General features: G+C 42.5%; 1 protein-coding gene across 1 annotated transcript in view; it reads right to left on the bottom strand.

Annotated features, from left to right (window-relative positions):
• Positions 1–26,753, bottom strand: part of galnt9 (polypeptide N-acetylgalactosaminyltransferase 9) — a 131,630-nt gene extending 104,877 nt beyond the window's left edge. The window contains exons 1-2 of the mRNA XM_071352713.1: positions 25,624–26,753; positions 6,102–6,285 (exon numbers count right to left, since the gene is read on the bottom strand). Of these exons, the coding sequence (XP_071208814.1) occupies positions 6,102–6,285; positions 25,624–25,864 (425 nt within the window). The 5' untranslated portion in view covers positions 25,865–26,753. The remainder of the gene's footprint in view (positions 1–6,101; positions 6,286–25,623) is intronic.
• Positions 26,754–27,864: the final 1,111 nt, after the last annotated feature.

The raw sequence follows: 27,864 nt of genomic DNA, 5'->3' as shown, positions 1-27,864 counted from the left end.
TTAAGAAAAATAAGTGTTAAGTAAAAAATAGATTTTAAATAAAAGTAACGTAATAACGTAAGGTAATTACATACATTAAATAAAAGTAACAAATAATGAAAGAGCAGCAGTAAAATAACAATAGCGAAGCATATACAAGGGGTACCGGTATAGAGTCAATGTGTGGGGGAACCGGTTAGTTGACGTAATTGAGGTAATATGTACATGTTGGTAGAGTTAAAGTCACTATGCATAGACAAGAAACAGAAAGTAGCAGCAGCATAAAATAAGGGGGGGGGGGGCAATGCAAAAAGTCTGGATAGTCATTTGACTAGCTGTTCAGGAGTCTTATGGCTTGGGGGTAGAAGCTGTTAAGGAGCCCTTTGGACCTAGACGTGGCGCTCCGGTACTGCGTGCCGTGCGGTTGCAGAGAGAACAGTCTATGACCAGGGTGGCTGGAGTCTTTGACAATTTTTAGGGCCTTCTTCTGACACCGCCTGGTATAAAGGTCCTGGATGGCAGGAAGCTTGGCCCCAGTGATGTACTGGGCCGTATGCACTACCCTCTGTAGTGCCTTTGCGATCGGAGGCCGAGCAGTTGCCATACCAGGCAGTGATGCAACCAGTCAGGATGCTCTCGATGATGCAGCTGTAGAACATTTTGAGGATCTGAGAACCCATGCCAAATCTTTTCAGTCTCCTGAATAGGCTTTGTCGTGACCTCTTCACGACTGTCTTGGGGTGTTTGGACCATGATAGTTTGTTGGTGATCTCTCAACCTGCTCCACTACAGCCCCGTCGATGTTAATGCGGGTGTGCTCGGTTCTCCTTTCCCTGTAGTTCACAATCATCTCCTTTGTCTTGATCACATTGAGGGAGAGGTTGTTGTCCTGTCACCACACGGCCACGTCTTTGACCTCCTCCCTATAGGCTGTCTCATCGTTGTCGGTGATCAGGCCTACCACTGTTGTGTCATCGGCAAACTTAATGATGGTGTTGCAGTCGTGCCTGGCTATGCAGTCATGAGTGAACAGGGAGTACAGGAGGGGACAGAGCACACACCCCTGAGGGGCCCCCGTGTTGAGGATCAGCGTGGCAAAATCTACCCTTACCACCTGGAGGCGGCATGTCAGGAAGTCCAGGATCCAGTTGCAGAGGGGGGTGTTTAGTCCCAGGGTCATTAGCTTAGTGATGATCTTTGAGGGGGCTATGGTGTTGAACGCTGAGCTGTAGTCAATGCGTTCTGCATTCTCACATAGGCGTTCCTTTTGTCCAGGTGGGAAAGGGCAGTGTAGAGTGCAATAGAGATTGCATCATCTGTGGATCTGTTGGAGAGGTATGCAAATTGGAGTGGGTCTAGGGTTTCTGGGATAATGGTATTGATGTGAGCCATGACCAGCCTTTCAAAGCACTTCATGGCTACAGACGTGAGTACTAAGGGTCGGTAGCCATTTAGGCAGGTTACCTTAGTGTTCTTGGGAACAGGGACTATGGTGGTCTGCTTGAAACATGTTGGTATTACAGACTCAGTCACGGACAGGTTGAAAATATCAGTGAAGACACTTGCCAGTTGGTCAGGGCATGCTCGGAGTACACGTCCTGGTAATCCGTCTGGCCCTGCGGCCTTGTGAATGTTGACCTGTTTAAATGTCAGACGGAGACGGAGGGGATGAGGAGTGAGGATGTAGAGATCATTCAATCACATCGACTACAGAGAGCGTGATCACACAGTCGTCCAGAACAGCTGATGCTCTCATGCATGTTTCAGTGTTACTTGCCTCGAAGCGAGCATAGAAGTTATTTAGCTCATCTGGTAGGCTTGTGTCACTGGGCAGCTCACGGCTGTGCTTCCCTTTGTAGTCTGTAATAGTTTGCAAGCCCTGCTACATCCAACAAGTGTCGGAGCCAGTGTAGTATTCAATCTTTGTCGTGTATTGATGCTTTGCCTGTTTGATGGTTCCAGTCACTGGCTTTATCAATAAATGCATCGATGACGTCGTCCCGACAGTGACTGTACGTACATACCCCAACCTGAATCCATGGATTACAGGCAACATCCACACTGAGCTGAAGGGTAGAGCAGCCGCTGTCAAGGAGCGGGACTCTAACCCGGAAGCTTATAAGAAATCCCGCTATTCCTCAATGCCATCGGAAGAATCCCAGAACATATTCCAGTCTGTGCTAGCAAAACAGTCCTGTAGCTCAGCATCTGCTTCATCTGACCAATTTTTTATAGACCGAATCACTGGTGCTTCCTGCTTTAGTTTTTGCTTGTAAGCAGGAATCAGGAGGATAGAATTATGGTCAGATCTGCCAAATGGAGGGTGAGGGAGAGCTTTGTACACGTCTCTGCGTGTGTAGTAAAGGTGGTCTAGATTTTTTTCCCCCTCTGGCTGCACATTTAACATGCTGGTAGAAATAAGGTAAAACAGATTTAAGTTTCCCTACATTAAAGTCCCCGGCCACTAGGCATGCCGCCTCTGGATGAGCATTTTCCTGTTTGCTTATGGCCATACACAGCTCATTGAATGCGGTCCTAGTGCAATCATCGGTTTGTGGTGGTAAATAGACAGCTACGAAGAATATAGATAAAAACGTTCCTGGTAAATAGTGTGGTCTACGGCTTATCTTGAGATACAGTACCTCAGGCGAGCAAAACCTTGAGACCAGCTGTTCTATCCAACCGAAAAAAGTTTAAAACCCGCCAGCTGTATGTTATTCATGACGTCGTTCAGCCACGACCCGGTGAAACATTAGATATTACAGTTTTTAATGTCCCGTTGGTAGGATATACTGTACATGCTCGAAGTTTGTCTATTTTATTGTCCAAAGATTGTACGTTGGCTAATAGGACCGATGGTAAAGGCAGATTAGCCACTCGCCTTCGGATCCTTACAAGGCACCCAGACCTACATCCCTGATATCTCCGTCTCTTTCTCCTGCAAATACCTAGGATGAGGGCATTGTCAAATGTGTAAAGTAAATCCTTAGCATCCGACTCGTTAAAGAAAAAACCTTCGGTACCGGGTGAGTAATCGCTGTCCTGATATCTAGAAGCTCTTTTCGGTCATACGAGACGGTGGCAGAAACATTATGTACAAAATAAGTTACAAATAACGTAAAAATACACACAAAATAGCACAATTGGTTAGGGGACCGTAAAACGGCAGCCATCTCCTCCGGCGCCATTATTGCCCAATCCAGGTGTGAAAATCAATATCGTGACATGTCTTGATTACAAATGATACAGATTAATTGAAATAGAAAATATTGTATAATGTCTCATTTGGAATGATCAGGGGGTCAAGAGGGAAACTAGAGAGCAACAGAGAGCTAACAGTAAGGAAATTGCATTTTCATATTGACTGTGAGGTATAGGCTAGAAATGTTTTTCATTTTCTTTCTCATTCATACGCTATTCTTTTCTGCCCTCTGTGAAGCTCAGGTGCTAGCTAGTACATTGCGGTCCCCTGTGGCTCAGTTGGTAGAGCATGGCACTTGCAACGCCAGGGTTGTGGGTTTGATTCCCACGGGGAGACCAGTACGAATGAAAATGTATGCACTCACTACTGTAAGTCACACTGGATAAGTGTCTACTAAATTATGTAAATCTTATTTACCATCCTTCTTTAAGACTTATTATCGAAGCATTGTGCTACAGGCCACCCAGCAGCTCCTGGTTGGGATAATAAAGCCTCTAGTTAACTTCCTCTGGATCACCATTAGAAAATGTCACAGCTGGAAGGATTTCCATCATAAAGCTCATACCACTGAATAGAGATAATAGGGTTTGTCCCTGGAAATGGTCGCTCTTGATAAATCCTAATTTGACCATGAGCTGTTAGTGGTATGTAATTAATATGAATAGATCGGCGGTAGGTCTTAAAATCCTACAAAAGGAGAAAATCTAGATCACATCCAATGGATACAGAGACGGAGGGGTTGAGGAGTGAGGATGTAGAGATCGTTCAATCATCCCCCCAGCCTCCCTGTGGTCATCAAACACCTCTCTGCTCAATGACTCCTGTGCAATTACGGTACTAGATCAGAGGTGTCTTGTGTTAGCCTTTCCACACTCTCCTACAGACCCCAATCCTACACTGTGTTGGGCTAGGGTATTTTCTTTTCACATTGTTCTTTCGAGCAATGTTTCAGAAACCAAGAGGAATGCATAAGCAGGTCAATGCAGTACAGATGGGCTTGGCTTGGATCAGTAGGGTGGAAATGGTATCAGTGTATTGACGGTGTGTCTTACATTGTTTCTGCACAGCTCAATTCAGTCCAATCTGCAATGCCATAAACTCACATAATATGAAAATAGCCCTAACCCAGGTTTTGATTACAATTAAAGTACTTGTCTTGTTTCGCTCAGTAGACATCTTGCTACTTGTCTAATTAACTACCCCAACAAGGTCATTCAGGGACAATGTTTGTTTTAATTTAATTCCAGCCGTGGTCCAATATAATTTTTTTAACCTCCTGTTTCAGGAAGTGATGTCACTGAGTAATGCCCCTATGTATAGGACCTTCCACTCCGACCTGGGATATGGATGCCTGATGAAGACCTAAGGGTCGAAACGTTGTAAATAAGTATCACCTGGGAGCGTAAGCAGCAGTGTGCGACGTTTTCCTTTCTGTTTTCCATGGGTTTTCCTACAGCTCCATCACCTGCGGAAACTACCTGGATGTGCCGATGTTCTTCAGCTTTTGTACCAATATTATGCAGCACCGTAAGACAAGAATACTTTAAGCTAAACATATTGATTTCCTTTTTGCATATGAGGCTCACTGTATCTTTATCAAACAGTGTGTTTACAGTATGGCTATTATGAACTGCTTTGCTTTTGGGAGGGTTTCACCCTCTGGAATGATCTGTTTACATCTCAATATGGGCTACCTTGCTGAGCATAGGTTTGTTAACGGAAGAGTGAACAATTGTGTTAATTTAAAATAGAGGCAGGTCGTTCAGTACTAATGCCAGGACAGATACACACAAACATGCACACCATTGCACACGCGCACACACACGCACAGACACAGACACAGACACACACAGACACAGCCACACAGCAGGGACCTGCATGTATCATTATTTCCACAGGGTATACATAACGTAGAGCCGAGTGTCAAAACACAGGACTGACTGCATCTATCACTAGAGAGTAAACAACAACATGGAGATAACCGGTTTAGCCAAACCACTAACACTGACTTTCTGTAGACATCAAACCACTAACACTGACTTCCTGTAGACATTATCAAACCGCTAACACTGACTTCTTGTAGACCTTATATCAAACCACTAACACTGACTTCCTGTAGACATTATCAAACCGCTAACACTGACTTCCTGTAGACATTATCCTCTTCATAAAGAACCATTTCCTAAAATCCTATTTTCCACCAAGCAGTTTTCAGCTGGTATTATTAATGAGTAACTTTTCTTTTCACTCTCTCTCTCCTTTCGTTGATTTTTCAGCGTGAAAGAAAGGGATAGGGTAGAACAAAGCGGTTTGCATTAAGTGAATTGTTATCGCTGGCAAAGCCCAAAGAAGGCTCTGGCTGTCAGATTTCCTCCCTGAGTCTCTCTCTGTCTGTTTTTGTTCTTTGACACAGGCTGATCTAAACGCCAGTGGCAGGCCTTATTATCCGCTCCCAGTCATTGTATCGGAGATGTAGTCCTACATTCTAAATATGAAATTCATTTTAAAAAGACCATTAATATTCCCAATGGGGTATCCACGGTTTATTTTAGAAGAAATACTGCTGGACTTCTTTCTTTTACTGCATTATGAACTAGCCTGCTGCCCCACTATCAACATCATCTCTTACTGTCTGGCACAATGTATTTCATGTAAGGCTTACTCGTGTTTTATGCAATTTCCTTTGTATGCCGCCGGTCCTGTCTGTGCTTTGAGCTGCCCTGGATACTGATGCAGCCTGCAGTGGCCTAGCTAGGGAGACAAACCTAAACTGCACTATTTACTTTATTGAAACTCTGTTGTCTGTTTCACTTATACTTCTCTGAAATAATAAATACACTCAGTTTGCTCCTCTATTCACGCACCTTAGTTAGAGAACGATGTAAATAAAACATAAATAAATGAATAAAATGAATCCTACTTTTTGGGTCTGTAGTCGGGGATGCTGCGGTCCAGGGAGATGCGGTCACTGAGCTGGGCGTTGTAGCCATAGTCCTCGTACTTCCCCTCCCCGTCAACATGGCTGTCGTCCCCCAGAGTAGCAGCTGCTCCTCCCTGGCCCAGACCTCCAGGCCCCTCCACCAGCCCCATGGGCTTAGCCAGACCTGCAGAACACACACACACACACAAAGGCACATGCAGGCACACACGCATGCAGACATGAATGTGCACACACACGCACGCACGCACGCACGCACGCACGCACGCACGCACGCACGCACGCACGCACACACACACGCACGCACACACGCACACACACACACACACACACACACACACACACACACACACACACACACACACACACACACACACACACACACACACACACACACACACACACACACAGGGTGACAGAGAGAGAGACAATGATAGGTGAGAGAAGAGGCCATGCAGAGGGACAGCTGATTGACATTCATGGGCTGTGAGGATCATAGAGGGTGACAGCCCTTAGATTCGGCAAGGCTCTTCTGTAGGACATCATTACTCTGTCTGTCTATGGAGGTGCTGCAAATACCAACCTGGACATAGATTTCTCAAGATGACAGAGCAGAGCAAGGAACAGAGAAGAAGCAGTGGTAGTGCAAGACATAGAGATACATACAGTATAATGTTTCGATTAACATTTTTATGGCACAAGTATTAAATTACAGATGTGTAAATTGCCATGGAATTGATAATTGTACAGGATATCAGGTCTAAAACCACTGTTGGAATTCTCCTTATTTGGAGAAGAACAGAAGATAATCTTTCGGTTAACTTAATTACAATTAAAACTAGCTGCCAGTGATTTTAGTGCAGGAAAATTGAAATCCGTTTTACCTCATTTCTACCAGCATGTCACCTGTGCAACAAGAGGGAATAAAACTCGAGATCACCTTTGCTCAACACACAGAGATGCATACAAAGCTCTCCCCTGGCCTACATTTGAAAAATCGGACCATAACTCTATCCTCAAACAGTGTACCAGTGCCGCGCTCAATATGGAAGTGGTCCGATGAAGTGGATGCTAAACTACTGTTATGCTAGCACAGACTGGAATATGTTCCGGGATTCATCCGATGGCATTGAGGAGTTTACCACATCAGTCACTGGCGTCATTAATAAGTGCATCAACAACGTTGTCCCCACAGTGACCAACCAGAAGCCATGGATTACAGGCAACATCCGCACTGAGCTAAAGGTTAGAGCTGCCGCTTTCAAGGAGTAGGACACTAGTCCGAACACTTATAAGAAATCCTGCTACACCCTCCGACGAACCATCAAAGAGGCGAAGTGTCAATAAAGGACTAAAATCGAATCCTACCAGCTCTGACGCTTGTTGCATGTGGCAGGGCTTGCAAACTATCACGGATTACAAATGGAAAGCAAAGAGCTGCCTGGTAACACGAGCCTACCGGACGAGCTAAATGCCTTCAATGCTCGTTTCGAGGCAAGAAACACTGAACACTGCATGAGAACACCAGCTGTTCCGGACTACTGTACAGTTGTAACGAGTACTTGTCGGGTCCAAGTGCCGCTGCCGAAGCAACCCGGGGATGCCCCAGCCGCTTCGTCAGGCTCCCGCACCTCAGCTGTCTCTACACATTCCCGCGCCTTAGCAAAAGCGACTGGCCCAGTCCTGGTCCTTGGGACCATCCCTCTGGTCGACGTCATCTGGCTGCTGGAGCCGCGCTTCAGGGAGGGGGTATTGTCACGTTTACTCCTGCTCCCCCTCTCCGGAACGCGATGTCACCAGTTGTCACATCATTACGTACACCTGCCACCATCGTTACACGCACCTGCACCTCATGACACTCATCTGGACTCCATCACCTTCCTGATTACATCCGCTATATCTTTCACTCCCTTTGGTTCTTTCCCAGGAGTTATTGACTCTGTTCTTGTTTCATGTCTGTACGCTTTCGTGTGTTTCTTGTTTTGTACTATGTTCTATTTATTATAAAATTTGCACTCCCTGTACTTGCTTCCCGACTCCCAGCGTACACATTACAACAGTGCATTCGGAAAGTATTCAGACTCCTTGACTTTTTCAACATTTTGTTATGTTACAGCATTATTCTAAAATGGATTAAATAGTTGCTTCCCTCATCAATCAACACACAATACCCCGTAATGACAAAGCAAATCTGTTTTTTTAGAAATTTTTGCACATTTATTTGGAATAAAAACCGGATATATCACATTTACATGAGTATTCAGACACTTTACTCGGTACTGTGTTGAAGCACCTTTGGCAGCAATTACAGCTTTGAGTCTTCTTGGGTATGACACTACAAGCTTGGCACACCTGTATTTGGGGGGCCAATCAAGGACATTGAGACGTGTCCCGATATCACGATCGTCATAATGATTGGACCAAGGAGCAGCGTGCGTAGAATTCCACATGTGTCACGTTCCTGACCTGTTTTATGTTAGTTTTGTTGTGTTAGTTGGTCAGGACGTGAGTTTGGGTGGGCAGTCTATGTTTTCTGTTTCTATGTTGGTTAATGGGTACCTAATATGGTTCTCAATTAGAGGTAGGTGTTTTCACATTGTTTGTCGTGGGTGGTTGTCTCCTGTGTCTGTGTCTATGTTGAACGTTTGTAGCCTGTGTGTGTGCACTACGTTTATAGCTTCACGGTCGTTTGTTGTTTTGTATAGTTTGTATAAGTGTTTCGTTTCGTGTTTCATCTTCGTCGTTCTAATAAAAGAAGATTTATTCATATCCCGCTGCGCCTTGGTCCAATCTCTCACAAGAAGACGATCGTGACAACATGTTTAATAAATAATAAACTCACCAAACAAAACAGAAGAAAAAACGAAACGTGACGTTCTGGGCTGCTCACAGGCAGCTACACAAAAACAAGATCCCACAAACTAAAGGTGGAAAAAGGGCTGCCTAAGTATGATCCCCAATCAGAGAACCATACCCGGCCAACAACGAAATAGAAAAACTAGAATGCCCACCCAAATCACACCCTGACCTAACCAAATAGATAATAAAAAGTCTCTCTAAGGTCAGGGTATGACACCCCAAGCCCATCCTGCGTTATCTTGAGTGTGTGCTTAGGGTTGTTGTCCTGTTGGAAGATGAAAATTCACCCCAGTCTGAGGTCCTGAGCGCTCTGAAGCAGGTTTTCATCAAGGATCTCTCTGTACTTTGCTCCGTTCATCTTTCCGTCGATCCTGAGCAGTCTCCCAGTCCCTCCCGCTGAAAAACATCCTCACAACATGATGCTGCCATGACCATGCTTCACCATAGGAATGGTTCCAGGTCTCCTCCAGACTTGACACTTGGCATTCAGGCTAAAGAGTTCAATCTTGGTTTCATCAGACCAGAGAATCTTCTTTCTTATGGTCTGTGAGTCCTTTCGGTAGGGCTGTGGCAGTCACAAATTTTTGTCAGCTGGTGATTGTCAAGCAAATAACTGTCGGTCTCTCAGTAATTAAAAGTTAATTAACATCAACACATTTAGCATCTCCTGGCTTCCACACATAGCCTAAAAGCCACTGATGTAGACCTTTGTACCATCTACATTTTAAAAAGTCTAATAAATCCATGTAATATAGCCTGCACCTTCACAATAAATCCATTATTTATTTTAGACAGGTCTAAAGAAGCATGATATGAAGAAAATGTAGTCTATTTTAGAAGAACAGAATAGCATACTCTGAGTTGTCCTTATTTTATGTCCTGATCTGGCTATGCCATATGGCTGTGGACTACACGAGTTCATTTAGCCGACAAGTTTGCTTAGAATTCCGTGGCATTTTATAGTATGAAGAATACAATTGAACAAAGCTGAATAAAATAGAAAGGACATTTTCTCCAAACGATTTGAGGGGGTGCACACATATGGCTATTCTGTGTTGAGCGGTTAACAAAGAAATAGGTATTTCTATATGCTTAATTTAGAGTTATTCATGTAACTTTAATTGTTCTACAAACGTTGGGCTACATGTTTTGATTTTTAATACATTGTAAGGCTGCATGATGCGAATCTTATGAAGATTTGAAAAAAGTTATTTGAAAGGCATGAAATCTGCTTAGTTTTATGCGCAGGCTGTACACACTACATCAGTAACTCATTCCCAATTTGACAAGCATTTGATAATTCCTAGAATTTCACGGTGGCATACCCTCTGTGTGACCGTAATGCACCCTAAAAAAATCCATGCTTTTTGCGGCCACTCTCCCTGAGTGCTGAGCCCCCCGAATCAGCTCTGACTCACATGGCTCTCCATCACATGATCAATTCTTTCTCACAGGCTACAAGTGAAGACAGACACACCGGGGACGCAACTGCGCGGGTCCTTATCCAATTCCGAGGTGCATATTGAAGATATTGGAAGAACTGTCCACATTTACTTTTCGTCAGCCTACAAGATGAGAAGGCCTAACGTACAGCAAAAGCACTAGCCTATGTCAATCCACTATCCCCCATAGATAGATCCCAAATTAATACAACCACTAGCATCAGCAAAACATTTTTTACTCAATGTGGCTGACGCAACAGATCAGAACGTTTAGCAGCAATGCAGCAATGCAGCAATGCACACGTGGTAGTAGGCTATCAGCGCAAACGTTTCATTAGCAGAAAACACCAGTATCAAAAGTGACCGCAAATGCAATTATGCATGTAATGCTTTTATTATAAAAGTGCATTTTATATGTGAAAATGATCTTCCCCAAACTTGAAACTCATGCGCTGCTTATGTATGCCAGTTAGGCTCTACACCTCTTGTAAAGCTGATTAATGTGCTTAATTTTAAGAAGTTATTTGGCAACTTTAGTTGTAATACAAACCTTATCAAAACACAGAGCTAGGCTACATGAGGTGTGCGACTATGATTAGAAAAAGTCGCAAAAAAAGGCACTGTTTTTTTATGCTGGGCATCATTCACAAGTGATAATATACAGTTGAAGTCGGAAGTTTACATACACCTTAGCCAAATACATTTAAACTCAGTTTTTCACAATTCCTGACATTTAATCCTAGTAACAATTCTCTGTCATTAGGTCAGTTAGGATCACAACTTTATTTTAAGAATGTGAAATGTCAGAATAATAGTAGAGAGAATGATTTATTTCAGCTTCTATTTCTTTCATCACATTCCCCGTGGGTCAGAAGGGTTGGGATGTTGTTCTTCAGCTTGCAAGCCTCCCATTTCTCCTCCTAACATAACAATGGTCATTATGGCCAAACAGTTCTATTTTGTTTCATCACACCAGAGGACATTTTTCCAAAAAGTACGATCTTTGTCCCCATGTGCAGTTGCAAACCGTTGTCTGGCTTTTTTATGGCGGTTTTGGAGCAGTGGCTTCTTCCTTGCTGAGCGGCCTTTCAGGTTATGTCGATATAGGAATCGTTTTACTGTGGATATAAATACTTTTGTACCTGTTTCCTCCAGCATCTTCACAAGGTCCTTTGCTGTTGTTCTGCGATTGATTTGCACTTTTCGCACCAAAGTACGTTCATCTCTAGAAGACAGAATGAGTCTCCTTTCTGATTGGTATGACGGCTGCCTGGTCCCATGGTGTTTATACTTGCGTACTATTGTTTGCACAGATGAACGTGGTACCTTCAGGCGTTTGGAAATTGCTCCCAAGTATGAACCAGACTTGTGGAGGTCTACAATTTTTTCTGACGTCTTGGCTGATTTCTTTTGATTTTCCAATGATGTCAAGCAAAGAGGCACTGAGTTTGGTGGTAGGCCTTGAAATACATCCACAGGTACACCTCCAATTGACTCAAATGATGTCAATTAGCCTAACAGAAGCTTCTAAAGCCATGACATTTTCTGACATTTTCCAAGCTGTTTAAAGGCACCGTCACTTTAGCGTATGTTAACTTCTGACCCACTGGAATTGTGATACAGTGAATTATAAGTTAAATAATTTGTCTGTGAAAAATGACTTGTGTCATGCACAAAGTAGATGTCCTAACCGACTTGCCAAAACTATAGCTTCTTAACAAGAAATGTGTGGAGTGGTTGAAAAACGAGTTTTAATGACTCCAACCTAAGTGTATGTAAACTTCCGACTTCAACTGTATAATTCACAAGTGATAGGCTAATATTATCACCCATCAGACTATTCTTGATCTAATCCTGTCTTTACATATACTAAATAATATATGTGGGAAATTAGTTTTGATTTAGAATGGACCATTATCATGCACCTGTATCAAAAAAGGGGCAGCGGGAAGAAATCCATGTCATCTATGCACTTAAATAGCGAATGGAGGACAGATTTCGCGTGGTTCTTTACATGCCAGCCAGATAGGCTATACTCCTGTTGTAAATATAAGCAATGTGCTTAATATTAGGAACGTTTAAAAATAAATATAGTAGGCCTAGAGAAAGCTAAGGGGAGCCTCCTATTTTTAGTAGAGGCCATCACTCCGTTTTCTTGCGCAATTGCATAAACTGTAGAAATGTTGCCCAACATGAGCTCAAGGGCTCTCATGAAGTGTTCGATTAGATTTTCGATTACATTTGCATTGATGTCAGAGTGAATAGAGGGACAATAGAGTGCTGAGTACCAGTTTGGTAGGCTACTAATGACTAAACGGTCATGTGGAATTTGACTGCCGTCATGATTTGTGACAACCTGTGTAGCAGTAATCTGGTCACCGCAACAGCCCTACCTTTAGGTGCCTTTTGGCAAATTCTAATCGGACTGTCAGGTGCCTTTTACTGAGGAGTGGCTTCCGTCTGGCCATTCTTCCATAAAGGCCTCATTGGTGGAGTTTTGCAGAGATGGTTGTCCTTCTGGAAGTTTCTCCCATCTCCACAGAGGAATTCTGGAGCTCTGTCAGAGTGACCATCGGGTTCTTGGTCACCTCCCTGACCAAAGCTCTTCTCCCCCAATTGCTCAGTTTGGCCGGACGACCAGCTCTAGGAAGAGTCTTGGTGGTTCTAAACTTCTACCATTCAAGAATGATGGAGACCACTGTGTTCTTGGGGATCTTCAGAAATGAAATGTTCCCCAGATCTGTGCCTCGACACAATCCTGTCTCGGAGCTCTACGGGCAATTCCTTTGACCTCATGGCTTGGTTTTTGCTCTGACATGCACTGTCAACTGTGGGACCTTATATCGATAGGTGTGTTCCTTTCCAAATCATGTCCAATCAATTTAACTTACAACAGGTGGATTCCAATCAAGTTGTAGAAACATCTCAAGGATGATCAATGGAGTCTGGAGTCTGAGCATGCAATTTCGAGTCTCATAGCAAAGGGTCTGAATACTTATGTCAATAAGGTATTTTTGTTTTTTATTTGTAACAAATTTGCAAAAAAAAAATAAATCTGTGTCATTGTGGGGTATTGTGTGTAGATTGATGAGGAACATTTTTATTTTATCCATGTTAGAATAAGGCTGTAACGTAACAAAATGTGGAAAAAGTGAAGGGGTCTGAATACATTCCAAATGCACTGTATGATCACGCTCTTCTTAGCCGATGTAAGACCTTTAAACAGGTTATCATTCACAAGGCAGCAGGGCCAGACGGATTACCAGGATGCATACTCAGAGCATGCGCTGACCAGCTGGCGAGTGTCTTCACTGACATTTTCAACCTCTCTCTGACCCAGTCTGTAGTACCTATATGTTTCAAGAAAACCCCCTTAGTCCCTGTGCCAAAGAATGGCATGTTAACCTGTCTAAATGACTCACATCTGTATAGCCATAAATGCTTTGAAAGGCTCACATCAAAACCACCCTCCCAGTAACCCTGGATCCACTCCAATTTGCATACCGCCCCAACAGATCCACAGATGATGCAATCTCTATTGCACTCCACACTGCCCTTTACCAACTGGACAAAAGGAACACCTACATGAGAATGCTTTTCATTGACTACAGCTCAGCGTTCAACACCATAGTGCCCTCCAAGCTCATCCCTAAGCTAAATACCTCCCTCTGCAACTGGATCCTGGAGTTCCTGACGGGTCGCCCCCAGCTGGTGAGGGTAGACAACAACACGTCCGCAAACACAGGGGCCCCTCAGGGGTGCGTGTTCAGTCCCCTCCTCTACTCCCTGTTCACCCACAACTACATGGCCATGCACGACTCCAACACCATCATTAAGTTTGAGGACGACACGACGGCAGTAGGCCTGATCACCGATGACGATGAGACAGTCTATAGGGAGGAGGTCAAAGACCTGGCAGTGTGGTGCCAGGACAACAACCCCTCCCTCAACGTGGGCAAGACAAAGGAGCTGATCGTGGTCTACAGGAAACGCAAGGATGAACACGCCCCCATTCACATCTACGGGGCTGTAGTGGAGCGGGTCGAGAACTTCAAGTTCCTCGGTGTCCACATCACTAAGGACCTATCATGGTCCATACACACAAACACAGTCATGAAGAGGGCATGGCAACACCTCTTCCCTCTTAGGAGGCTGAAAAGATTTGGCATGGGCCCTCAGATCCTCAAAAAGTTCTGCAGCTGTACCATTGAGAACATCTTGACTGGCTGAATCACCGCTTTGTATGGAAACTGCTCAGCATCTGACTGCAAGACTCTACAGAGAGTAGTGTGTACAGCCCAGTATATCACTGGGGGCGAACTCCCCGCCATTCAGGACCTTTATACCAGGTGGTGTCAGAGGAAGGCCCTAAAAATGTTCAACGACTCCAGCCACCCAAGCGGTACTGGAGCACCAGGTCTGGGACAAAATGGCACCTGAACAGCTTCGACCCCGAAGCCATAAGACTACTGAACAGTTAATCAAATGGCTAACCAGACAATTTATGTTGACCCACATTATTATTTATTGATCTTAATTGTTTTGCACTGACTCCCTTGCACTGGCTCTCACTAGACTCTACCCAAACACTCATATTACACTGCCACTCCAACATACACACACACACACACACACACTACATACACTCACTCACTCACTCACTCACTCACTCACTCACTCACACACACACACACACACAAAAACATACACATGCATATTGACGCCACACACACATAGACACACTTTCACACTTCATAAATGCTGCTGCTTCTCTGTTTATTATATAGTGACTGGAAAGTATTCACACCCCTTGACTTTTCCCACATTTTGTTGTGTTACAGCCTGAATTTAAAAGTGATTACATTTACGGTTTTTGTCACTGGGCTACACAAAATACCCCATAATGTCAAAGAGGAATTATGTTTTCCAAAATGTTTACAAATGAATTAAAAATGACAAGCTGAAAGTCTTGAGTCAATATGTATTAAACTCTTTTTTTATGGCGAGCCTAAATAAGTTCAGGATTTAACATTGGCTTACCAACTCACATAATAAGTTGCATGGACTCACTCTGTGTGCAATAATAGTGTTTAACATGATTTTTGAATGACTACATCATCTCTGTACCCCACACATACAATTATCTGTACGGTCCCTCAGTCGAGCAGTGAATTTCAAACACAGATTCAACCACAAAGATCAGGGAGGTTTTCCAGTGCCTCTCAAAGAAGGGCATCTATTGGTAAAAATAAAAAAGCAGACATTGCATATCTCTTTGAGCATGGTGAAGTTATTAATTACACTTTGGGTGTTGTATCAATACATCCAGTCCCTATAGAGATACAGGCGTCCTTCCGAACCCAGTTGCTGGAGTGGAAGGAAACCGCTCAGGGATTTCATCTTGAGGCCAATGGTGACTTTAAAATAGTTAATGGCTGTGATTGGAGAAAACTGAGGATGGATCAACAACATTGTAGTTACTCCACAATACTAACCTAACTGACAGAGTGAAAAGAATGAAGCCTGTACATAATAAAAATATTCCAAAACATGCATCCTGTTTGCAACAAGAAACTAAAGTAATACTGCAAGAAATGTGGCAAAGCAATTAACTTTTTGTCCCTAATACAAAGTGTTAACTACATGATCAAAAGTATGTGGACACCTGCTCATCGAACATCTCATTCCAAAATCATGGGCATTAATATGGAGTTGCTCCCCCCTTTGCCGCTATAACAGCCTCCACTCTTCTGGGAAGGCTTTTCACTAGATGTTGGAACATTGCTGTGGGGACTTGCTCCACTCAGCCACAAGAGCATTAGTGAGTTTGGCCACTGATGTTGGGCGATTAGGCCTGGCTCGCAGTCGGCATTCAAATTCATCTAAAAGGTGTTTGATGGGGTTGAGGTCAGGGCTCTGTGCGGGCCAGTGAAGTTCTTCCACACCGATCTCAACAAGCCATTTCTGTATGGACCTCGCTTTGTGCATGGAGGCATTGTCATGCTGAAACAGGAAAGGGACTTCCCCAAACTGTTGCCACAAAGTTGGAAGAACAGAATCATCTAGAATGTAATTGTATGCTGTAGCGTTAAGATTTCAGGTCACTGGAACTAAGGAGCCTGAACCATGAAAAACAGCCCCAGACCGTTATTCCTCTTCCACCAAACTTTACAGTTGGCAGGTAGCGTTCTCCTGGCATCTGCCAAACACAGATTAGTTTGTCGGACTGCCAGATGCCAGATGGTGAAGCGTGATTCATCACTCCAGAGAATCTGTTTCCACTGCTCCAGTGTCCAATGGTGGCGCTTGGCATTGCGCAGTATGTGGCTGTCCACATACTGTTGTATATATAGTGTATGTTTTGGGGCAAATCCAATACAACACATTACTGAGTACAACTCTTCATGTTTTCAAGCATAGTGGTGGCTGCATCATGCCATGGGTATGCTTGTAATCATTAAGGACTGGGGAGATTTTCAGGATAAAAAATGAACTGAATGGAGCTAAAGTAAGCCCAGGGAAAATCCTTGAGGATAACCTGGTTCGGTCTGCTTTCCACGAGACACTGGGAGATGAATTCACCTTTCAGCAGGACAATAACCTAAAACACAAGGCCACTTACAAAGAAGACAGTGAATGTTCCTGAGTAGCCGAGTTACAGTTTTGACTTAAATCTACTTGAAAATCTATGGCAAGACCTAAAAATGGCTATATGCTTATGTAAATGACATATTTGTCTATTTGGTTTTCAACACATATGCAAACATTTCTTGAAACATGTTTTCACTTTGTCATTATGGGGTATTTTGTGTAAATGGGTGGGGGAAAACTATATTTTATCCATTTTGAATTCAGGCTATAAAATTGTATTACCTCAACTACCTTGTACCCCTGCACATTGACTGGGTACTGGTACTCATTGTATATAGCCTCGTTGTTGTTTTTATTGTGTTACTAATTCCTTTTATATTTAGCAAATTTCTGTCTTACTTTTTAACTCTGCATTGTTGGAAATGGGCTTGTAAGTAACCATTTTACTGTAGTCTACACCTGTTGTATAAGGCGCATGTGACAAATAAAATTTGATTTGATTTGAACTGGAACTGACAGTGACAGTGATACTACTGGCCACTAAAGTGGTTCTCTAGACTGCTATAATTCCCTGCAGAGGAAGGGGTCAACAGGGTAAATAATACAAAATCTATCAACAAACAAATACAGCTTTTCCACTACATTTCGATAGCCGTTCACTAGGTCAGGGCTTCCCTAACTCGGCCCCCCTTGTCTGTTTAAGTATAGAGTGAGTCTTATTGCTTTTTCTCCCATCTGGATATTTTAGCCTCTGCTGCACATTACCTAGGTATGATGTCTCATAGCTTTTCTGGTTTGGATATTTTAAACTCTGCTGCACAGTGACATTGTAGGGGCTTAATTTGATATTCCTGTCATACTTCCAGAGTGGTCTCCACAGGAAAACCATGTTGCCTCTTCTCAACAGATGGACAGAAACAGCAAGTAAACAGCGCATACTAATGAAGATCTAGGGTCACACATTCCCCAACAAGCCATTGCAATAAATGTTTTTTGGGGAGGTTCTGGGAGATTTGCCATTGGAGCTGAACAGTTGGCAGTTGCAAACTGTCACCTCCCACGAGAGGGATCCCATCAGGGGCAATGCAGTGGTGTCATCTGACAGCCCGGGTGGGGCTCACTAGCATTATGGACCCAGTCTGAATCCCAATCGCCCACTCTCATGACATTGAGGCAATCTAAGAAGCAACTGAAAGTGAAATCTGGAGTGCCACTCTCTCTGCGTGAGACTCGGAAACAGCCTAGCATCCCTGCAGTTTTGTTTTCCGCGGTCCTGGTTATTTTGCTCCCCTCACTCCCCGCTTCTTCTGGCTGGCTGAAGCAAATTCCATTACAGGAGAAGCGTATGCACTCACAGAAGTCTGTCTGCTACTGCTGATGTCTGCTGTCTACAGCTGACAGAGTGGAGGAGAGGTATTTTAAAATAGGCCTAGTGCGACTGACAAGGTTTAAACCCAGGTCTCTTACACGTCAGAAGAACATATTAGCCCACTAAGCTAAAGCCTAGGCAGTGGCCCAGGGACCCAATGCTACTCTACACCTCAAGCAATGTGACTCATAGTGTGAGTGCGGTTCAGAGGACTGGTTTGACCCTGTATTGTTTTGACACTTTATTGAGCAGCAACAGCAAACAGAACCGGCTCAGGGATTTATAGAAGTGGTGAGTGGACAGTTTATGTGGTTTTTGAGCTGCCTTTGTTGTGCTGCTGCCGATAAAGTTGTGCTTTGGTAATACCTCAGAGGATAATTTGTTGTAGCTACAATTTCTCACTCTGCTGCTGATTCATCTTTTCATGTTTCTCATGTTCTTTTTATGGAGGCTGAATATTCTGTTGCTTGGAGCAAAGCAAGAAATCCTTACAATGCTACAACTTAATAATGAAAATAGACGGGGAAAAGAAAGCTTTCATTTTTGTTGTTAAGCTTTTGATGAAAACCGACAACTCCACCACAAAGATTTTTTTTTACCCCTTTTTCTCCCCAATTTCATGGTATCCAATTGGTAGTTACAGTCTAGTCTCATCGCTGCAACTCCCGTACGGACTCAGGAGAGGCGAAGGTCGAGAGCCGTGTGTCCTCTGAAACACAACCCAACCACTGCTTCTTGACACAATGCCCACTTAACCTGGAAGCCAGCCGCACCAATGTGTTGGAGGAAACACCGTACACCTGGCGACCGTGTCAGCGTGCACTGTGCCTGGCCCGCTACAGGAGTCGCTAGTGCGCGATGGGACAAGGATATCCCTGCATGCCAAACCCTCCCCTAACTCAGATGATGCTGGGCCAATTGTGCACTGCGCCATGGGTCTCCCGGTCGCGACAAAGCCTGGACTCGAACCCAGAATCTCTAGTGGCACAGCTAGCACTGCAATGCAGTGCCTTAGAACACTGCGCCACTCGGGAGGCCCGATGTATACTTACTTGACCCCCTAGATTCAATGCACGCACCCGTTCTGAAATCTAATTAGCATAATAAAAAAAGAGCCATCAAAATCTGTGTGTTTAAGCTAGAGACTTCTGGGTTTTTGCAAGGGCTGCGTCTCAATCAACCACGTCGATATTGGCCTTCTGCATCTACAGTGGAAGATGGCAGAGCTACAGTGGTGTTTGTCAGACCATGAGACATCCCGAAAATTGGTCTTCTCATGAAAACGTCCGTAGAGTCCAAACAGTTTTGACTAATATGACCCCACTATGGAAAGATGTGACTCTCACAAACACGAACGTGTTCTCCGTTTTGCTCTACGACGCCCACAAGCTTCACGTGACTCGTGAGAATGTCTCCCGTGACTGCTTTGTAAAAAATTCATGAAGATAAATAGGTATTTTTGGGACTAGGGTTACACATGTACCTTTTATTTATTTTTTATTTTGGTTCCTGATGCTTTCCTATATCCCTCAGAAACATTTCAGACACCTCAAACCATAACCCTTTTGATTTATTTTTGGACTATATTTTTTTGCCATGTATGAACGCTTTATTCAATGCATTTCTATGGGCTAATAGCAGGCCAAATTCAATGTTTCATCAAATAATATTTTTTGGGGGGATATCGACATGGGTCCTAAAAGTCTAAATCAAATTGCTAAATGGTCCATCTTATGACCATACTAAAACAATTATATATGTTAGCTTAGTAGATATTGCCATTTAAATATTAAATTCAACTGTGTTTTATTACAAACCACTCTGGATCGGTAAAGTCGATATTGTTAAGTGTGTAAAGTGACTTGAAATATTTAAATAGACAAAGCTCAAGCCATTTAATATAATTCACATTCTAGGCACAATCTAACATAGAATGATTGCATTCACTAAAACCCATGAGTAGGCCAAGTCATTTTCTACAACAATGAGAGACAATTGTGACACAGGCGAGGAAAACTATTGAGGCAAATGGCAAATGCTCCAGCTACCATAGTATTCTGCCAGTCCTGTGAATGTCAGTGGGCCTCTAAGCCACATCATGTTACTGTACTGTAATGTTAGCCAGACTGCGTGGGCCATTGGGTTGGACCTGTATGCAATGAGCTTAAACATTCACTTGTTCAGTCAAGGCAGACAACAGGCCTAACATATTGTAGTTATGCGACTATTAATCACAATACATCTGGGGGGGGGAAATCAAGGATAGAAGGTTTTTCCAGGACACTGACGACAGACTTGTTAGATTGACCTGTAATTTATCGCCGATAAAACACTTATTAGGTGACTTTGCCACTGCTTATTCACTATGGCAAAGTCAGCTAAAAGAGCTTCAAGCTTCTTAGCCTAACCAGAAGCCTCTCTAGAGATGTCTTTGATACTATGGTGTTGTGATGATTCATGTTGTATCACTGATACATCCTCAACACATTATCCTCTACTTCCTCTAGTTTCATTCTTCAAACTGCAGATTAGCAAAACACCTTCATTATCCCACAATGAAGTAATTACAGGGAAACATCTGGTTGTTCCACTGCAAACACACAGGCACTATTTCCAGTATGAAGAGGTTAGCAGCACACTATGGGGAGATGAAGGGTGTGTGCCAAATGGTACACTATCCCTATAGTGCACTACTTTTAACCAGAGTGTTATGGGCCCTTGTCAAAAGTAGTGAACTTTATAGGAAATAGGTTGTCATTTGGGACACATAATGATGTACTGTTCCAACACCCTCAGATGGACAGATTTGTTTCTGTGCGGATATGGGGACAAGAAAGGCTGGCTACCATCAAACATCAATCTGGGTGCACTATGTCCAAGTGCATATCCATCTCGATGCTCAGTCGCTCACCTCAGAATCCATTTTTATAGAGGCGCCCACTACAGGATACATTATAGCGTCATAACAGTGATAAATTATGTAACAACCTTCAAAAAATTTCTGATTTGGGCTGATGGGATAGATTTTCAAACTGAAAGACACTTCCATTTTGTGAATGATTTAAAGGGAGAGTGGAGTTATGCGTGTCAAAAGTGATGCTGAGATGTGATAAATATTGATGTCTTGGATGTGGTTGAGTGATCTGCTGTTCAAATAGAGGAAAATAACTACCCGTAGTTGGTTTTAAAAGTTCAAATGTGGGCGATCCATAAAGCATTGGCAACAAGGGAAATGCATAACGCATAAAGGATAATGCATAAAGCCTTGATTTGCTGCTCATGACAGAAAAAAGGCAAGCTAATGGGTCATCAGGATTTAGAGGGGTTACTTGTATTTGTAAATTGTCATTGTCATTGTGATACTGTATCTTGAGACCCAATGAATCATCATAACAATCCAAGCTTGCATGGTAACACATGCAAAGGACTGAAAGAAGAAAGTACTGTATCAAAAGAACAAGTGCACAAACAGCACCATTTAGCAATTCTTAGGCAAAAATACTTTACAGTCAACATGCAGTACAGTAGATCTGTCTATAAGTCAGGAAATATGCCAGTTTCCTAACGCAAATTAAATATTTTCACATGGATCTGACCTCTCATTTAGTAGGGCGAGGACAACTGATGTCAGGGCTTTGTAGGAAATCATGAAATTAAAGTTTTTAAATAGTCACAGGAATGAAATTGCTGGAGTTTTTGACCACCATATGAAATCTCTAGCTCTTCACAAAGTGTAATTATCTTGTAGCTCAAATGCAGATTGTCAGATGAGGCGTTGAATACATTACAGAGATTCAGATTCCTAAAAGCTGGAACTGAATAGATTCTCATCAGTTACTGAAAATGTTTGGTTGATGATTCATTCATCTACATATCATTACTGGAAAATATATTCCATCACAGGCTCCATTCCCCCACTCCAATCTGCTGGGGAGGTGTCTGTGGCTCTCCAATATAAAATTATACTCACACTGTGATGAATACCATTAAGGTACGGGTTGAAGCATCAAGTGTGTATGGGGTATGAGGTGATGAAACATAATTTCATTTCTAATTCTTCGTCAGGAGTTCTCTCTTTCCATGCTTTAACATATAAACAGCATTTATTTCTGCAGCATAATTGGAAATGATAAATACGAGTCATATCTACTGCTGCAGCTGGACCATCCTCAGAGGCTGCTGCCATGCCATCTAATCACCTCCGCTCACTCAGGATGAAAGCAGGACTCAGTGACATGCATCACTGATGACAAACACTCAGCCCTGCTCAGCTCAGCCTGTCTATTTAAGGACAACAATGAGCCGGAGGCTGTGACACACTGCAGGGTCACTCAGTCAGAGGACAGAGAGGTGAGCTGGGGAGAACAGTGCATGAATGACAGGGCATTCATCTTGGGAGAAAGTAAAGTATCAACTGCATTATATTTTTTGCTTGACTTCATTGTGAGACTCAGAGCTGACCTTAGGCCAGTGTCTTAGGGCAACTTTATAATACTCCTTCGTGATCCATGATTGTAATTACATCTTGATACAACAGGGACCTTATCATATTAATGCAACATAAGTTGAAACGTGTAAATTAGGTATAACATATGAATGTCTTGATGATTATTGGTATACTTGTATACACGTATACTTGTTTTTAAAATTGTAGCCTAAAACATAAATACGCAGATCAGAGAGGATCTGTTGGTGAATCTTAAATTGCACTGAGAGGAAGTAGAGATCTGTCACTTTTAATGCACTGCTTAGGTCACAACACTGTCCTATAAGCCTGTTAACAAGAAGCTTAAACCCAGATAGATGATTATCCAGTAGAGGATAGTGCCTCTTCAGCAGAGGAGAGGAGAACTGCTGATGACCCTAGCCTCTTGTCAGTTATTTCCATAGTGAATTGCAAAGTTACAGATAGCACACTTTACTGTTGTTCTGGTGAGGAATGACCTCATGGAAATATTAGATAGTATTAGATTAGATTGCTCCTGTAATTGCTTCCCAAATGACACACTATTCTCTATACTGTATACACTAGAAAAAGTGTTCCAATGGGTTCTTCAGCTGTCCCCATGGGAGAACCCTTTTTGGTTTCAGGTAGAACTCTTTTGGTTCCAGGTAGAACCCTTTTGGGTTCCAAGTAGAACCTTTTCCACAGAGGGTTCTACCTGGAACCAAAAGAGTTCTACCTGGAACCTAAATATCACCAATATCACACACCGAGTCAAAGAAAAAATTAGATAACATCGTCCAAATCACTGACTGAGCAGTACTGGAATAAATGCTTGCACAATGCACAGGAGCTGCATCACTTTGCAAAGCCATGTAATAGATGAAGAGTTTGTAAATGTCTTCTAAATCTAATCTAAGCCTTAATCCCTTGGTATGTCATTGTTGGACAATAAACAACTGAAAAATGGGCTAATTCTTCAAATCACTGTCGGACATGGTAATAGTTTTTGGCACACAAGGTTCTCACTCTGTAACGCCAATCCCAATGGCAATAGAATACAATCAGTGATCTGTTCCCCATTTAAAAATCGAGAAATAAATCAGGATATAAATGTATGATTAAGTGTGTCAATAAATATCTGGATGCTAAACATGGAGAGATGCTGACAGAAGGGAAGGATTCCTCCTGACTCTGTCTGACTCTGTCTCTCTGTTTGACTCTGTCTGACTCTGTCTGACTCTGTACACTCCAGGGCAAATACATGGTGGCTCCCCGGCCCCTCGCTCCAGACAAAGTCCCCTGAATGAGAGGATGCATTATACTTTTGGTGAGCCAGTGCCTCCTGGCTCCAAAGGCAAAGCATAACTCAAACTGACAGAGGGACCTCTTTCGTACAAAAATGATGCCAGCCAGCACCAAAGCATAGTAATAAGATCAAATAAAACCCCTCAAACTAGGAGTGTTTTGTGGCCATGCTATATAGCATTAAGAGTAGATACAGACTGTCCTTGACCACTTTTGACAAAGAGAATAATAAACTGACTTCACAACACTTTCACCAAAATCCTGTTTATAATACAATAGTTCTGACATGAACAGGCAGTTTGCTGAGCACCAAGCACAAATACTACCATGATAGTTTGATACAGTGGATACAAGAATTATCCTTTTTGAACCTGCGTCTATGGAAAGGATTTGATGTTAACGTTTTTACCTTGAGGTTTACCGACTTGTCAGCGGCAGAAGCTGGCTTTTGTTGACATCGACTAAACAGGGAGTTTGAGGGAATTATACTTTGTCATTAGATGCATACACTAGTTCAAACAAATCAGTGATGGCACAGGCTGCTTGTCTCACAATTTGTATAGGATTTCTATATACTATTGATAACATAAAATGTAAAAATGTAAACATATGGATGATTCTTACTGTAATTGTGGAATTGACTGAATGCTAAATAGTGATGCATGCATTAGCTGTCTCAAAATAAATGTTGGACTTTTCAGTGTCTGAATCTCTCATGTTTCATGAGAGAGTAGGACCATGGAGCATAATGAGAGATGAGATAGCCCGTAGTTGTTTTCAACATGATTTAAATGATGCTGTTTTGCCAGACAGACCAAACCTCCTGCAACACATTTCAATGACTAAAGGTAACATAAAGAAATAAGTCTGTTTTTTCATTCGATTAGAGAACCATTTAATTTGACCATCTTTTACATTTCAGACAAAATTATTGTATTTGGGCCAAGGGAATGACAAAAGCACAACTCTGTAGCCAGAGCCAGGGTTTTCACCCCTATGGGATTCTCAATAATATTCAACTCCATGAGTCCAATACTAACTACTTTTGGCTGGTGTTTTTGATAGGGATTAGACCAGGTTAAGTGCACAGATTAGGAACAGTTGCATTGATTTTACTTGAGTAAAACCCATTCACTTGTTGGCAATAATTTGTGGCTCCATGAAGAGCCACCATTCATCACTGGATGACTCACTCTGCACATAATAACTGTACCATAATGACTGATACTGTCTGAATGGCTGATATACCAGTTGCATATTTATCTTATTGTCCATTGTCTGATAAAATTCTATGTATTTGGAAAAGTAGGCTGTTTATAGTTTTAAATAGGCAGTTTATAGTTGCTCTGTAGTAAAATGACAGTAATTCAGGATGTATTTAACTATACAGAGATATGACTCCACAGTTAACAATGCTGAAAATGAGAAATATCTCATACTTGAGTAAAAGCTATATGCTGAATATGTTGTTAAAGTTATAATAATACATACCATTTAATTGGTTGTAGACAACGTCCTCCAGCCGCTCCAGTCTCTGAAGTATGGACTGCCTGTCCACCAAGTTGGAAACTTTGCCATTCCTGGCCCTCAGTCTCTGGTCTGATATCCTACCGATCTGAATGAGTTCCTCAGAACGGTCCTGTATTCTACAATATACCGAGAACAATATGATCCCCACAAAAACAAAAATGTTAACCGTGAGCAAAGTTTTTATTTTGCGTGCCACAGCCATGAACCCTAATAGAACAGTTGGGCAGAAGCCGTTAAGCCAAATAATAATGCATTTGGAGTACTTTAGCTACTTCGGCTGTCGGCTGTATTGCAGTGAAAAGCAGATGCTTTCAGTGGAAGTCAACTTTGGGAGTCCTGAAACAAGGAGCTGTCCTTTCAGCACCAATGAGATGCCGGCGGAACGCTTCTCTAGGGCTGATGTGGGGCGGCTACTGTTGACGTCCAAGCTTCGAGTCTCCCAGACTGTGGTATGCAGATGCTGTATTGAGGAAGTTCAAGGTTGGTAAGGACGCTGGAAAAACAATGCTTTCTCTTTAGATCATATGCAACGCCGCACGCCTGTACCTTTACAGAAGCGCTGCTGTTGAAGATACATAGAACGTATTCTGTCGTGTCCACTAGAAATAAATAACGTCAGACACGAACCATAGTCTTAAATAGGAGCGAGTATTTACTGTAGAAAAACATCTATGCGTGCACTGCAACGTGGAAAGTCGTCAAAATCTCAGTCACGAGGACAACATCAGCTCGTCCACCCTGAACAGTGCATTATTCCGTATTTGCGAAGCAGCATACTCTATTACTGCTTTGACATTTCCTCTCTCAAAGGCGTTGTGGTCACTGGATTCGCCCTGATCCTGAAATAGATTTGGATGTGTCTTGAAATGTGCACATGCCTCCCTCAAATATGCAGCGAGTTTCTCCCATCAATCCAACATTGGTCGCAATAGAACGTTGAGGTGCCGATAGATAGAAGTTCAGAACGGGTTTTGTCATCAAATGCTGTCAAACGGTTCCGATGCTCGCGCTGCCTGACTGCATGGTGCGTGAGCCAACCCTTCTCTTTTGCTAGCTCTCGCATGCTGTCTTGCATCCCACCCTCTCCCTCTCTCTTTCAGCCTCTCTCTCAGAGCAAGAGCGCTACTGTGTTGTGACGTTTAGAGGCATATTCATGATCTGTCTCAGGGATAAAATAAACATGAATATAAAAATAATGTTATTTGAATTCATATGGTGCACTGCATCCGGTCAGATTCTAGATTGATTGTATTATCCTAATAACAACAGAATAAATCATACATAGAATAAATAGTCATGTTGATTGAGCTACCATACTCCCAATAAGCATTTATTGAAATTAAAATAACCGATACACTTCCCTCTACTAATCACAACAACAGCCAGAAAAAGGTTTATCAATTATTATTGGTATATGACTTGATTGAGTGCTAATTGATTTCAAGTCCAACCTCATCAGAGATGTCTTAGACTAACCTCAGTGTAATTACACAAAATGCAAACAGGTATCACAGGTGGAAGTAGCCTATTATGTTAAATGTGTATGTACTTACTGTACCTGCCTATGCAAATATCATGTATATACTGTAATAGTTTTGTACTCTTTATAATATAAAAAAGGGCAATGGCAAACTTTTCAGCCATTGAAGTCAGATACTTGAAATTAAGACGTTTGGCGGGAAATAGTGTAAACAATTAATTAAAAGAAGTAAAATATTTTAATGCTTTTAATTTATTTTTTACACTATTTTCCACCAAACGTCTTAATTTCAAGTATCTGACTTCAATGGCTGAAAAGTTTGCCATTGCCCTTCCTACTAGAGACCAACTGCTGCCTGATCAGTTATTCCAAATAAATCACGATTCTAGTAAATTACAGCCAAACAGAGCCAATCCCTGAGCACTTTCTCTTGATTAGAGTAACCCAGAAGTAGGCCTTCCAAAAACAAAAATCCCTGGTCTCTCTCCTCAGAGGAGCCAAGCGCAGATTTATACTCTTTGATTTGTTTGACTTTCCAATACAATCAGATGTGGGCTAAAACTGTAAAACATTTATTGACTGCAAAATGCTCGCTTGGAAAATGGTAGGGGTACAAAGAGCAAAAGGCTTGTAAATGTTTTCTGGCACTAGAGTCAATTCCTTGATGAGATATTTTAAGGTTGAGTCAGATATATATTTTACAGATAGAGGTTGATAGTCCC

The sequence above is a fragment of the Salvelinus alpinus genome, chromosome 19 (genome assembly GCF_045679555.1).
Source record: "Salvelinus alpinus chromosome 19, SLU_Salpinus.1, whole genome shotgun sequence".
Classification (NCBI taxonomy): Eukaryota; Metazoa; Chordata; class Actinopteri; order Salmoniformes; family Salmonidae; genus Salvelinus; species Salvelinus alpinus.
Note: the sequence above shows the minus strand (reverse complement) of the source record. Positions and strands in the feature narration are given on the sequence as shown.